At 37.5% G+C, this 11,754-nt stretch overlaps 1 protein-coding gene across 5 annotated transcripts; it reads left to right on the forward strand.

Annotated features, from left to right (window-relative positions):
• Positions 1 to 126: 126 nt before the first annotated feature.
• Positions 127 to 11,398, forward strand: LOC109093954 (splicing factor U2AF 35 kDa subunit-like). 5 transcript variants are annotated; one of them, XM_042756556.1, is made up of 9 exons: positions 127 to 236; positions 639 to 726; positions 6,064 to 6,130; positions 7,189 to 7,486; positions 7,743 to 7,792; positions 8,750 to 8,848; positions 10,363 to 10,496; positions 10,925 to 11,017; positions 11,110 to 11,398. In XM_042756556.1, exons 5-9 carry the CDS (start codon positions 7,763 to 7,765, stop codon positions 11,219 to 11,221), a joined length of 468 nt encoding a protein of 155 aa, XP_042612490.1. In that variant the 5' UTR covers positions 127 to 236; positions 639 to 726; positions 6,064 to 6,130; positions 7,189 to 7,486; positions 7,743 to 7,762; the 3' UTR covers positions 11,222 to 11,398. The 5 variants fall into 5 exon arrangements, with proteins under 5 accessions (XP_042612490.1, XP_018963169.1, XP_042612485.1 ...); XM_019107624.2 differs by lacking the exon at positions 7,189 to 7,486; XM_042756563.1 differs by lacking the exon at positions 639 to 726 and having other exon boundaries at positions 214 to 236.
• Positions 11,399 to 11,754: the final 356 nt, after the last annotated feature.

The following is an 11,754-nucleotide window of genomic DNA, read 5'->3' on the forward strand; positions in this document are numbered from 1 at the left end:
TGGTAACATCTAAACACGCGTCCAGTAGGTGTTGAGAGAAAAATGACAGCAATTTGACGACTGCGGCAGATGGAAGGCTTCTGAAAAACGCTGAACAATAATAGTTCCCTCCTGCGATATCTACAGATAGAAGCGTGTGCGAGCTTGTGATGACGTAGATGGCAGATTCGCATCCGAGTTGGACCGTTCAAGATGGCGGAGTATCTTGCGTCTATTTTTGGTACAGAAAAAGACAAGTAAGCTACATTTATTTATTTTGTTCGAATGGTGCAGTATTAACTGATTTGTAGGCTAACACACCTGTCTGCTGAGCTTTTACATCCAACACAAAACAATGTTTTTGTGTGAGATATAAAGCTTCCGCATTGCTCATGCTGCAGGTTACAGGAGTGAAATCAGACACTGCCGCCAGTTTTATAAAACATTTTAAATATATATCTAATGTATTGACAACAGGAATTAATTTCTTTAGTTCAGTAGTTGGGATTTAAATACTCTGGCTTTGTCCGTTTAAAAAGTTAAAAGATCTGACACTTTGTATGATCTTGTGTCAAACTTGTGTCATTGTCGATCCGTGTACAGTACGTGCCACAGTTTTCATCTCTCGGAACTGTCTGTGTCCTGTTTGTTATTTCTAGGGTCAACTGCTCCTTTTATTTCAAAATTGGAGCTTGTCGTCATGGAGATCGCTGTTCTAGATTGCACAACAAACCAACTTTCAGTCAGGTATGTTTACATCTCAAACTTACACCCATAAGTTTTTATTTCCACCTCATTAAAATTGGTTTATTGATGTTTAAAGTGAAACCGATTTCATATGTTTGCAATGTAGAATTTTAGTAGGGAAGAAGTATATAATTGAATATATGTACATTTACATTTCAGTATTTCAATTGATCATATTGTCATATCTTGTCACACTTTTATTGCAGAGTATTTTTTTTTTTACATTATAAATGAAAGTAGGATTGTATTTGCATATTCACTTTTCCATGTATGTGTTATTCTTTAAAGTTTGATAACGCTGCCCTTTAATGTAAATTTTGTCACATATAACAAATTTTACTTTGCCCCTCAGTCACTTTAACACATTCACTTAACACGACATTTAGTGTACAGAGTAATTTGTAGTTCATCCGTAGTTTCAGAAGTGTTTAGGACCATTTTGTCTTAAAGGGTCATGAAACCCCCTGTTTCAGCACGGGTTAGTACACACGACAGTTTTAAAAAAGGCTAAAAAAGTGGGCGTGGTGCACAGCGGCGGAGGAGGAGGAGGAAGAAGAGGGGAGACAGACAGTTTCATTTCACTCCTATCAAGTTAAAAACACAAATAAATGCACAGCCATTTGCACTCTGCATCGAAAACATATATATGAACGCACTGTTGCACCTCTGAAAACTTTTAAGGCTTATTCTGTGGCGTTTATATAAGCCTTTTGACAGAAAAACGGTTATGCTCACCAAGTAAATGAATCGTGTTTGTGCCGAACTCTTATTACAGAACAAAAACAAACACTCTTCTTCAATCCATGAACGTTTCTCAGTTGATGTGTGCGATGTCATGTCACAGTATGAAACGTCTGTCATAGCGAATCAACACATGCGGTTGTGAATAATTAAGCGAAGCGTCTTCTCATAGCATAAGAAAACGCAGTCTCATGAATAATTTAATAGACACCGATGCATCATCGATGTACTGTAGTCCATTGCCACGACACAAATTGTGACCTCAACACAATGTACTGTAGGTTTTAAACCCGGAAGATGAAAATAGTGCAAAAAAGCTTAAAATTAACCAGTTTTCTCCAACAGTTAAAATTATCGGATGCCAACATTGTCTTCTATGAGGTGCAACATAAACACCTCTGCTAAAATCTCAGAAAAAGTAGTCTGGGGTTTCATGACCCTTTAAAGGATTAGTTCATCTCATCCAAGATGTTTATGTCTTTCTTTCTTCAGTCAAAAAGAAATTAAAGTTTTTGAGGAAAACCTTCCAAGATTTTTCTCCATATAGTGGACTTCAGCGGAGACCAATGGGTTAAAGGTCCAAAATTGCAGTTTCAGTGCAGCTTCAAAGGGCTCTACACGATCCCAACTGAGGAATAAGGGTTTTATCTAGCGAAATGATAGGTCATTTTCTAAAAAAAAAAAAAAAAACAATTCTATACTTTTTGACCACAAATGCTCATCTTTCACTAGCTCTGCGATGCACGTCTGCGACTTCACGCATTACGTAATCACATTGGACAGGTCAGGCGTGATGTAGTTGGAAGTACCGACCCAGTGTTTACTAAGTGATACGAAGACATATAAATATGTGTCATTCAAAATAAAACAGCTTTTGAACGGTTCTCCTTATCCACACTTGTAAACACTGGATCGGTTCTTCCGTACATCACGTGTGACCTTTCCAGTGAGATTAAGTAATGCGTGAAGTTGTGGACGTGCATCGCAGAGCTAGTGCAAGATGAGCATTTGTGGTTAAAAGTATCGAAATTTAAATTTTTTAAAAGAAAATTACCTATCATTTCGCTTGACAAGACCCTTATTCCTCTGCTGGGATCGTGCAGAGCCCTTTGAAGCTGCACTGAAACTGTAATTTGGACCTTCAACCCATTGGTCCCCGCTGAAGTCCACTATATGGAGAACAATACTGGAATGTTTTCCTCAAAAACTTAATTTCTTTGCGACTGAAGACAGAAAGACATGAATATCCTGGATGACATGGGGGTGACTAAACTATCAGGAAATGTTAATTTTGGAGTGAACTAATCCTTGAAAGCACCTGAGATCTGGGGCCTATACCATGAAGCCAGTTTAGCTGGCTAGTCAAGTAAGTTTCAGTTTAGTTTGTGCCATTCCTGGGTTTTTGGGCACCGAGAAAGGTGCTTGGCCTTTAAAGGGGTCATATGATGCTTTTTTTTAGAGATCATTATTTTGTGTATTTGGTGTAAAAGAATATGTTGACATGCTTTAATGTTCAAAAAACACATTATTTTTCAAATACTGTACATTATTATAGGTTCTCTATGCCATGCCTCTCTCAAATGCATAATTTGAGTCTGCTCTGATTGGCCAACTGACCCAGTGCATTGTGATTGGCCGATCACCGCAAATACTCGGAAATGCAATGCCCCTTTCCATAATCGTGAGCCTCATCTTTCAAAATAAATGTAAAGACAGTTAATAATATCCTTAGTTTTACCATCAGTTCAAGCCTGAAAGGGGAACAGAGTCGTGTGACAGACACAGTGATGATTCTCGTATGTGTTTGCAGTACACAAGCCACGAACTGTTAAGACAGCTGACTGCACTGTTTGACCATCTCTCTCTCTCTCTCTCTCTCTCTCTCTCTCTCTCTCACACACACACACGTGAAGCACAGATACTATTGGCAAAATGCCGTATTTGAACAGTCAATAGCAAATACTTAAACTAACAAAACATACTTACAGTAGTTGATTCAGAAGCGCCAGATTGTCGTAGCAAAGTCAGAATTACCTCCTCTCCTACAGAAGGTTCACGAAACAGTCATCCATAAAATGCGTTGCTGTTCTGTTGTAAGCAATCTTAACGATTCCTAAATGCATCTACTTTTGGAAGGCCAAATAAAGTGCTTTTGCCTAGATACACACAGCATCTCCCTGACATGGTTGCTTCAACACTAACTGTGATTACTGAAACCACGCCTTCTTTCTTTGCGTGAATATTTGGGTGGCATTACGCAAATATTTCCACATCATGACGTAGACATGCAGGGACCTGTTTGAACAAGGCATTTTAGGGGGGCGTGGCAGAGTCTTTACTTTGATAAAGAATATCACTATGGATTTGAGACTTTAGTCTTTGAAACTTTACAGATCTTTTTTATGCACCAAGAGCTTGTAACACTCAAAAGAGAAAGGAAAAATTGAAATCGCATCATATGACCCCTTTAATGGTGTTCATCGCCATAGTAACTTATGTTCCATGGCGAACCTGCTACGGGGGCAGGCTCTGCTGTGGATAAGAGATCTCAATCTGAAACAATCCATCAGCTGTGATCAAAGTGATACATCTCTGACACAATAAAGTCGGTCCCCCAGTTTCTCTTGCTTTTAATTAAAGGTCACTACATAGCAAAATATTTTTAAAGACAGAATCATCTGGCTTTTAGTGATGATTGATTGTAATATTGTAATTCTTTTATATGACTTATATATTATTCATATAATTATTGTACCCTTCATCCATTACACATTTTTAATTTAATAATTAAGCATTTAGTTTAAATTCATTTAAATACAACTGGTATATTAAATACAACCCCCCCAAATAATCACATTTTGTTGCTTTGCAGCCTGAAATGAAGATGGACAGTTTTTGTTTTATCCAGTTGCATTTATTCAGTGCAACATATAACATCCAAGTGAAAGATATAACAGCAACGTGTCAGACAAAAAAACAAAACAAAACAATCACTGAGTTGGAAAAAGGATCACCCCCCTTCTAAAAATGACTTGTAAATCACCTTCTGACAGACAAATCCATTTTAATTTCAGCTGTGGTCATTTTTATTAGCTCAGCATGAAAAGAGTTTTCCTGGAGCATTTCAGTTCTTGGTAGTGCAGCTGAAGTAAACAATCAACGATGGGTGGCAACAAGGCACTGTCAAAAGATCTCCGGGATAAAGTTGTGGACAGGCACAAGTCAGGAGATGGATACAGAAAATTTCAAAGACTTTATCAATGCCTAGAAGCACAGTGAAGTCTATCATTAAGAAGCGGAAGGTATTTGATACAAAACAGACCCTCCCTGGATCAGGACGTCGCTTCAAACTGGATGAAAGAGCAATCATCAAATTGACCGAGAGACCTGCAGCAACTCTGAAGCAGTTGCAGGAATCATAACAAAGAGTGATCACTGTGTGCATGAGACAACAATATCACAATTTTTCCACAAATGTGGCTGTTATGGGAGGGTTGCAAGAAAAAAAGCCACTCAAGCAAGGCCACATGCAGTCACGACTGAGCTTTGCCAAAACACACCTTGAAGATTCTGAGGTCAGATGAGACTAAAATTGAATTACTTGGCCTCAACACCAAACGATATGTCTGACAGAAATCCAATACAACTCACAATTTAAATGACAGCATTCCTACAGTAAAGCATGGAGGTGATAAGATCGTGTTATGGAGTGTTTCTCTGCAGCAGGGACTGGAACTCTTGTCAGGATAGAAGGAAAAATGAATGGAAAATACCATAAAATTCTTGAGGAAAACTGCTGTTGTCAGAAAGTTGTCAATGGGAAGAAGGTTTACCTTTCAACATGACAGTGACCCAAAGCACACAGCAAAACTGAGCACACAGAGGTTGAAGGAGAATAAGGTGAATGTCGTTGCATGTCCCAGCCAGAGCCCAGACTGAAACCCCATTGAAAACCTTTGGAATGACTTAAAGACTGCAGTCCACAAATGCTCACCGTCAAATTTAACTGAACTTGAGCAGTTCTGCAAAGAAGAGTGGACAAATATCGCAAAGTCTAGAAGTGCAATGTTAGTAGACATATCCCAACAGACTAAAAGGTGTAATTACAGCAAAAGGTGGTTCAGCAAAATACTGACACCAACTCAGTACATTGACAGTTATTCTTGTCTTAATAAGATGACTGTATCTTCTAAATCATGGGTGCCAAACTCAGTTCCTGGAGGGCCAGAGCTCTGTAGAATTTTGTTTTATCCTGCTCCAACACACATACCATGTAGTTTTCAAATAAGCCTGAAGGACTTGATTAGTTGGATCAGGTGTGTTTAATTAGGGTTGAATCTAAACTCTGCAGGGCTCCGGCCCTCCAGGAATTGAGTTTGATACCCCTGGTATAAATGGTCAGCTTTTTACCAGGCTTTTTCCGCAACAATTTCTAATACACAGATTGTCATGAGTAGGATTTATTTTTTATTTATTTTTTGGTGAAGTTTCCATCTTTTGGATACACAAAGACAACTGCCTCAGCAGCATTTGGAGCTTTTTTTTATAGCCAATTGAGAATTATTTATATACATATTTTAATTTCTCCCTTTGCAGACCATCTTGATTCAAAACATCTACCGTAACCCCCAAAACAGTGCACAGACAGCCGACGCATCTCGCTGTAAGTCCCTCTTTTCCATGAGATAATGCTAGCTTGTGGGGTGAGCAAGAAATCCCATTTGTGTCGCAGATAATTGAGATAAAACTCAAAGCCTCAGCACTGATACTCTGGACTGCCACTGTACTTCAGTACATTACACACATCAAGTAAAACATAATTGAAAACTTGCTGTTTCTAATAAATAGTAGAAGTGTTATGGATTTGTGTTTATGTAAAAGACCCATAATGTGAGATTGTCCGGGCAATTGTTTAATGCCCCTTTTCCACCGACATGATTCCTGAACCGTTTTACACAGTACAATGTTCCTACAAACGATTTATACAATGTCCATAGCACAAAAAGAATTTCTCAACGCATCCCACATTATAAATCACACTTCATCTTAAAATGAATTCAAGAGCAGTGTGAGCAAGTGCATCTACAAAATGCCCACAAATAGCTCTTTATGGTTAAGAAGTAGGATCAAACACGCTTATTTGTGTGTTTTATAAACCAATTACATCAGAATGTTTTGTAGTTTGGTAAAAATTTCAAACAACATTGAGTTTAACTAGCTACTCCATTGATGATTGCAGTAAAGAGCAGTTTCTAACTGTGCATGCAATAAATAAACCAAAAAATGCCTCTAAGAAAAGCATTCAACACTGATCTGCGTAGGCCATGTGGGCTACAAGGAAATTAGAGAGCTTGCAAAAGAAAGCAAAGAACTGCTGAATGCTGGCTTCATCTCCAGCCACATAACCAGTTATTTCACCATTCAGGCAGGCTCCTAGATTGCACGAATACTGGTACCATATTGATGGAAAAGGGGTATAAGAGGTGCTGGTTTTGTGTGGATTCCTGCCTAGAAAAGATAATTTGTTGTTTAATTTTAAGGTAAGTATGTGTGCAGATTCCAGTGCCACACAACTTTATTTCCCTCCAGTAAAGGACTCAGTACTTTGACGAAAGCAGGCATCTGTTTAAAATATTTACTGATCTGCATGAACATAGTTAAAGCCCTTGTTTAAAGAATATATGTTAACTAAGCTGTACATATTTACATTATTGTTTACAGAAGATACTTCTCTGTTTCATCAAAGCCCTGAGACCTTTACGTACCGGTTCTCTTGTCATCTTGGATGGATGTCTGACCTCTCCTGCTGACCCCACTCCCCCCAATTCACTTGTTTTCATGAATTGCCTAATTTATAATGTTGATATCTCATGTGGTCTGTAGACCTGGATGCTAAACAGTCTTAGAGTTTTTTTTGTTTTTTTTATTTTGTTGTTTTTTGTTTTTTTTTCACAAAGATGCACATTTTTTATTTCAGACCATTGTCCTCATGAACATATACCGTAACACTCAAAACACTGTAAGTTTCCCCGCTCTCGCTTGCAGGAGTCTGCAGCATTGAATGTTTCTTTATGAATCTTTATCCCATATTTTTATGAAAATACAACTTTTCACAAATACTGCATTGATTTAACCATGGCCATATTTTTGGCCACATATGGTGGGCCAGTTTATCTAAAACTTTATTATTTGCATGCTATGGGGGCTATATATCAAAATATTGCACTCTAATATACCTTTCTGTGTACTAATTATGTTTTAAAAATTGTTGCTAGGTGCTGTTAGTGATGTGGAAATGCAGGAACATTATGATGAGTTTTTTGAGGTGAGTTCTCATCAAGAATGAGTTTGTTTGTTTGTTTTCCCACTTCATGAGACATGTGGACCTGATTCAGAAATGACTTGGTATCCCAAGGGTCAGAATTCATTCTCAGAATTTCTGTCTTTCTGTAGTCTTTACAGTGCTAAATGGCTCAAATGTGCAAATCTGATCTGCTTAAAGTGAAGTTCCAAGAAGAACAAAGCTAATATTTACAGTGGGTATAGAATAGAATCATTTTGTTGCTTTGCAGCCTGACATGAAGACAGACATAGTTTTTGTTTTATCCAGCTGTATTTACTGAGTGCAACTTATAACATCCAAGTGAAAGATATAACCAACATTTCAGAAAAAAAACAAAAAAAAACAGATTGAAGTATCAGGTTCGAGTCTCAGGCTGCTCCTCGGGCACCACAACAATATGCCTGCCTACTGCTCCGGGTGTGTGTTCACTTGGATGGGTTAAATGCAGAGTATGGGTCACTTCACTTTTATTTTTTCAAAAAACTTTCACATAAAACATTTCTTTAGTGATCTCACCTTTCTTAATTTTTATTAAATTACTTTGCTTAATGAGAATCAGTAGTAAAATGAATGCGATGGTTCACCCAAAAATGAGGGGAAAAAAAGAGTAAAATGTAACATAACAGTAAAACATAAAAAAAAAAATCTTTCTTTGTTTACTCACCCTCATGTCATTGAAAACCAGTATGACTTTCTTTTCTTCTTTACTCGAACACAAAAAGAAGATATAATGATGAATGTTAGGGTCCAAACAACACTGAACCACATTAACTTGGTATGACAAAAAATAAAAAGAACAAAAAAAAAATCATACAGGTTTGAAACAACATGAGGGTCAGTAAATGATGCCAGAATTTTTTGGGTGAACTATTCCTTGAAGTTGTTACTTCTACATTTTGCAATGTATCAATTATGTCTGATCGATTATGTTTTCAACAGGAAGTCTTTACAGAAATGGAAGAGAAGTATGGAGATGTCGAGGAGATGAATGTGTGCGATAACCTTGGTGATCATTTGGTTGGAAATGTTTATGTGAAGGTAGTGTAGAATTTGAGTGTGTTTATTAAAGGGGTCATATGATGCTGCTAAAAAGAACATTATTTTATGTATTTGGTGTAATGCAATGTTTATGTGGTTTAAGGTTCAAAAGACACATTGTTTTCCACCTAATGTACATTATTGTTTCTCCTCTATGCCCTGCCTTCTGAAACGTGTCGATTTTACAAAGCTCATCATTCTGAAAAAGCGAGGTGTGCTCTGATTGGCCAGCTATCCAGTGCGTTGTGATTGCCCGAATGCCTCAAGAGTGTGACGGAAATGTTATGCCCCTTAACATACTATGCCCTCCCAGGCCAGCAGCAGCACAAGACTCAGTCCAGCTGCTCTGCTCGAGCACATCCCATCATCGGTTCTCTTTTAGCAGTTCAGTCAATGTACTGTTAGGAGTAACTGAATAACTCGGGATATTGGTTTATTTCACGTCAGAGGGAGTGTAAGGCACATTTATAAACCGAATAACTTAAGTAATTTGTGGATTAGTGCGTACTAGAGACATGAACCATTTCAAACGATTTAGTTCAATTTGGTGAACTGGTTCGCGATTTGTTTGCCATCCGGACATCACTAGACGAGACAAAACCAATAAAACCCATTACAAATGAGGCATTTGTTGCATCCAGTGGGGACATAATTACTTATTATAATGACTTATTACTGTATTTTTATGCGTTGCGTTGCGTATCGCACTGCGTAAACATAAAACCATGTCTGCATTTGTGATCTGAGAAACAACAAGCCTACTCTACGCTGCTCAAAACTCACATTTGAATCATCATTGGCAAATTATTTAAATATAAAATATGTACTTACAGGCTGTGAGTCAGAAGCGCCAGACTGTCCTTGCAAAATTTGAACTGCCCAACTTTATAGAAATAGCCTTTGTGCCACAGATGCACTGCAGGCTACTGGTTCAGGAAGCAGTCCTCATCCTCCATAAAATGCGCAGCACACATCTGAATATTTGGGTTGAACTGTTCTGGAACAGTGTTGAAATTCAACTCAACCACTGATTTCTAGTCTTGTCCTCTTTTAGAAGACCAAAGTAGTTTCACTTTCACAAGGAAACACACAGCAACTCCACGAAATGGAGCTGGCGGCAACAGCTAGAATAAAAGGTATGCCTTCTTTCTTTGCATTTGGGCGGAGTTATGCAAATATTCCCACACAGTAATGTAGAGATGTGTGGGCGTGTTTAAACGAGGCGTTTTAGGGGGGCGTGGACGAGTCTTTTATAAATAATATCTGATAATATTTGAGACTTTAGTCTTTGCAACTTTACAGATCTTCTTTATGCACCAAGAGCTTGTAACGCTCCAAAGAGAAAGGAAAAATTGAAATCGCATCATATGACCCCTTTAATGTTTTGTGCTTTTTGCTTGATTGAACAGACACATTTATGAAATATTTATTTCAAGATTTCAAACAATGTAGCTATAACAGCCTGCATTAGAATTCTGCTTGGAAATGTTTAATCATTTTTATTGTCTGAACAGTTTCGGAGGGAAGAGGATGCTGAAAAGGCTGTATTGGACTTAAATAATCGCTGGTTTAATAGCCAGCCAATACATGCTGAGCTCTCACCAGTTACAGACTTTAGAGAAGCCTGCTGTAGGCAGTATGAAATGGGGTCAGTGTCTCAAACTTCATTCATTCAGTTATTTCATTGAGAAACAATGATATTTTAATATGTCACTTTTTTAAGGATTGCAATCTGTTCAAGATGTTATTTGTGTCCACAGTTCTCATATACAAAACATTGTAAAGTTACCACAATAAATACTTTCCAAAGCAGACCTGAAAACTTCAGTTCTGCAGTTCTGACATTGAAATAGGCCAGTGAAGCGTTTTTTGTTTTAAAAGTTGGGCGGGTTTATAGTTATTGCTTATATTATAGTAATATAATTATAATATAGTACAACCATATAGTTTATACTATAGTAAGTAATATATTAAATATATTTTAAGATATATTAATGTATATCTAAAGTGAACTGACTGGTCTTCAGAAAAGTTGTGATGCCGTTTTTTTTTTTTTACCATCTCGTCTCATCACAGGGAGTGCACTAGAGGTGGTTTCTGTAATTTCATGCACTTAAAACCCATTTCCCGAGAGCTGAGGAGAGAGCTTTATGGACGTCGTAGAAAAAGGTACTGAAAACCTTTTTTATCAAAGGCCTGACTAGTGCCTTTCATTAGAGTTGACATTTTTGTTGTTGTAACATAAATTATCTTTCCATTAGACATCGTTCCCGGTCAAGATCTCGTGAAAGACACTCTCGCTCTCGTGACCGCAGCCGTGGAGTTCGTGAGAGGAGAAGATCAAGAGATCGTGAACGTTCTGGAAGATTTTGAGCCATCACAGTTTTGCTGCCTATGTTTCGTTGCTTAGTGTCATCAACCAATGACCAGCATTTGTGAGACTTAAGATGCCATGGTTTGCTTGAAACCCTTTTGTTTGTCACTTTATTTACTTTTTTAAGTGTACAGTTGAAAGATTTTTGTTTCTCAATAAAAGTGCAATTTTATAAATTGTCTGTGCCACAGGTTTATGTCTGGGGTTATTAAAATCTCAGTCATGATGAATCAGTCTTGCAGGCTTTCAGTAAGTGTTGTGAGTGTTGTAGGGGTGTGTCACACTGCATTTCAAATCATTGGTTATAATAATATGTATTGCTCTTAAAACACAGTGGTATCAGTTTGGAGGCAGATTCAGTTTTATAACACTACAAAAAGACCAGGAATTATGTATGCCTTCATAGTATGGGTAGGGATATTGTTATAAAATTCAGTCTTTCAGTGGTATGGTTAAAAATAGTATTTAAAAACACAAGTGTACATGAAAAATGTTTTTTTTTTATTATTATTATTGTATTATCTAAAAAAAT

The sequence above is a fragment of the Cyprinus carpio genome, chromosome A1, assembly GCF_018340385.1.
Source record: "Cyprinus carpio isolate SPL01 chromosome A1, ASM1834038v1, whole genome shotgun sequence".
NCBI classification, from domain to species: Eukaryota; Metazoa; Chordata; class Actinopteri; order Cypriniformes; family Cyprinidae; genus Cyprinus; species Cyprinus carpio.

What these genes read in the sequence shown, in the direction of transcription:
- LOC109093954 (XM_019107624.2), top strand. Translation starts at nt 193, where the DNA reads ATGGCGGAGTATCTTGCGTCTATTTTTGGTACAGAAAAAGACAA. An exon ending in TTTGGTACAGAAAAAGACAA is followed by an intron (nt 237 to 638) that starts GTAAGCTACATT and finishes TGTTATTTCTAG; the next exon opens with GGTCAACTGCTCCTTTTATT. An exon ending in ACAAACCAACTTTCAGTCAG is followed by an intron (nt 727 to 6,063) that starts GTATGTTTACAT and finishes CTCCCTTTGCAG; the next exon opens with ACCATCTTGATTCAAAACAT.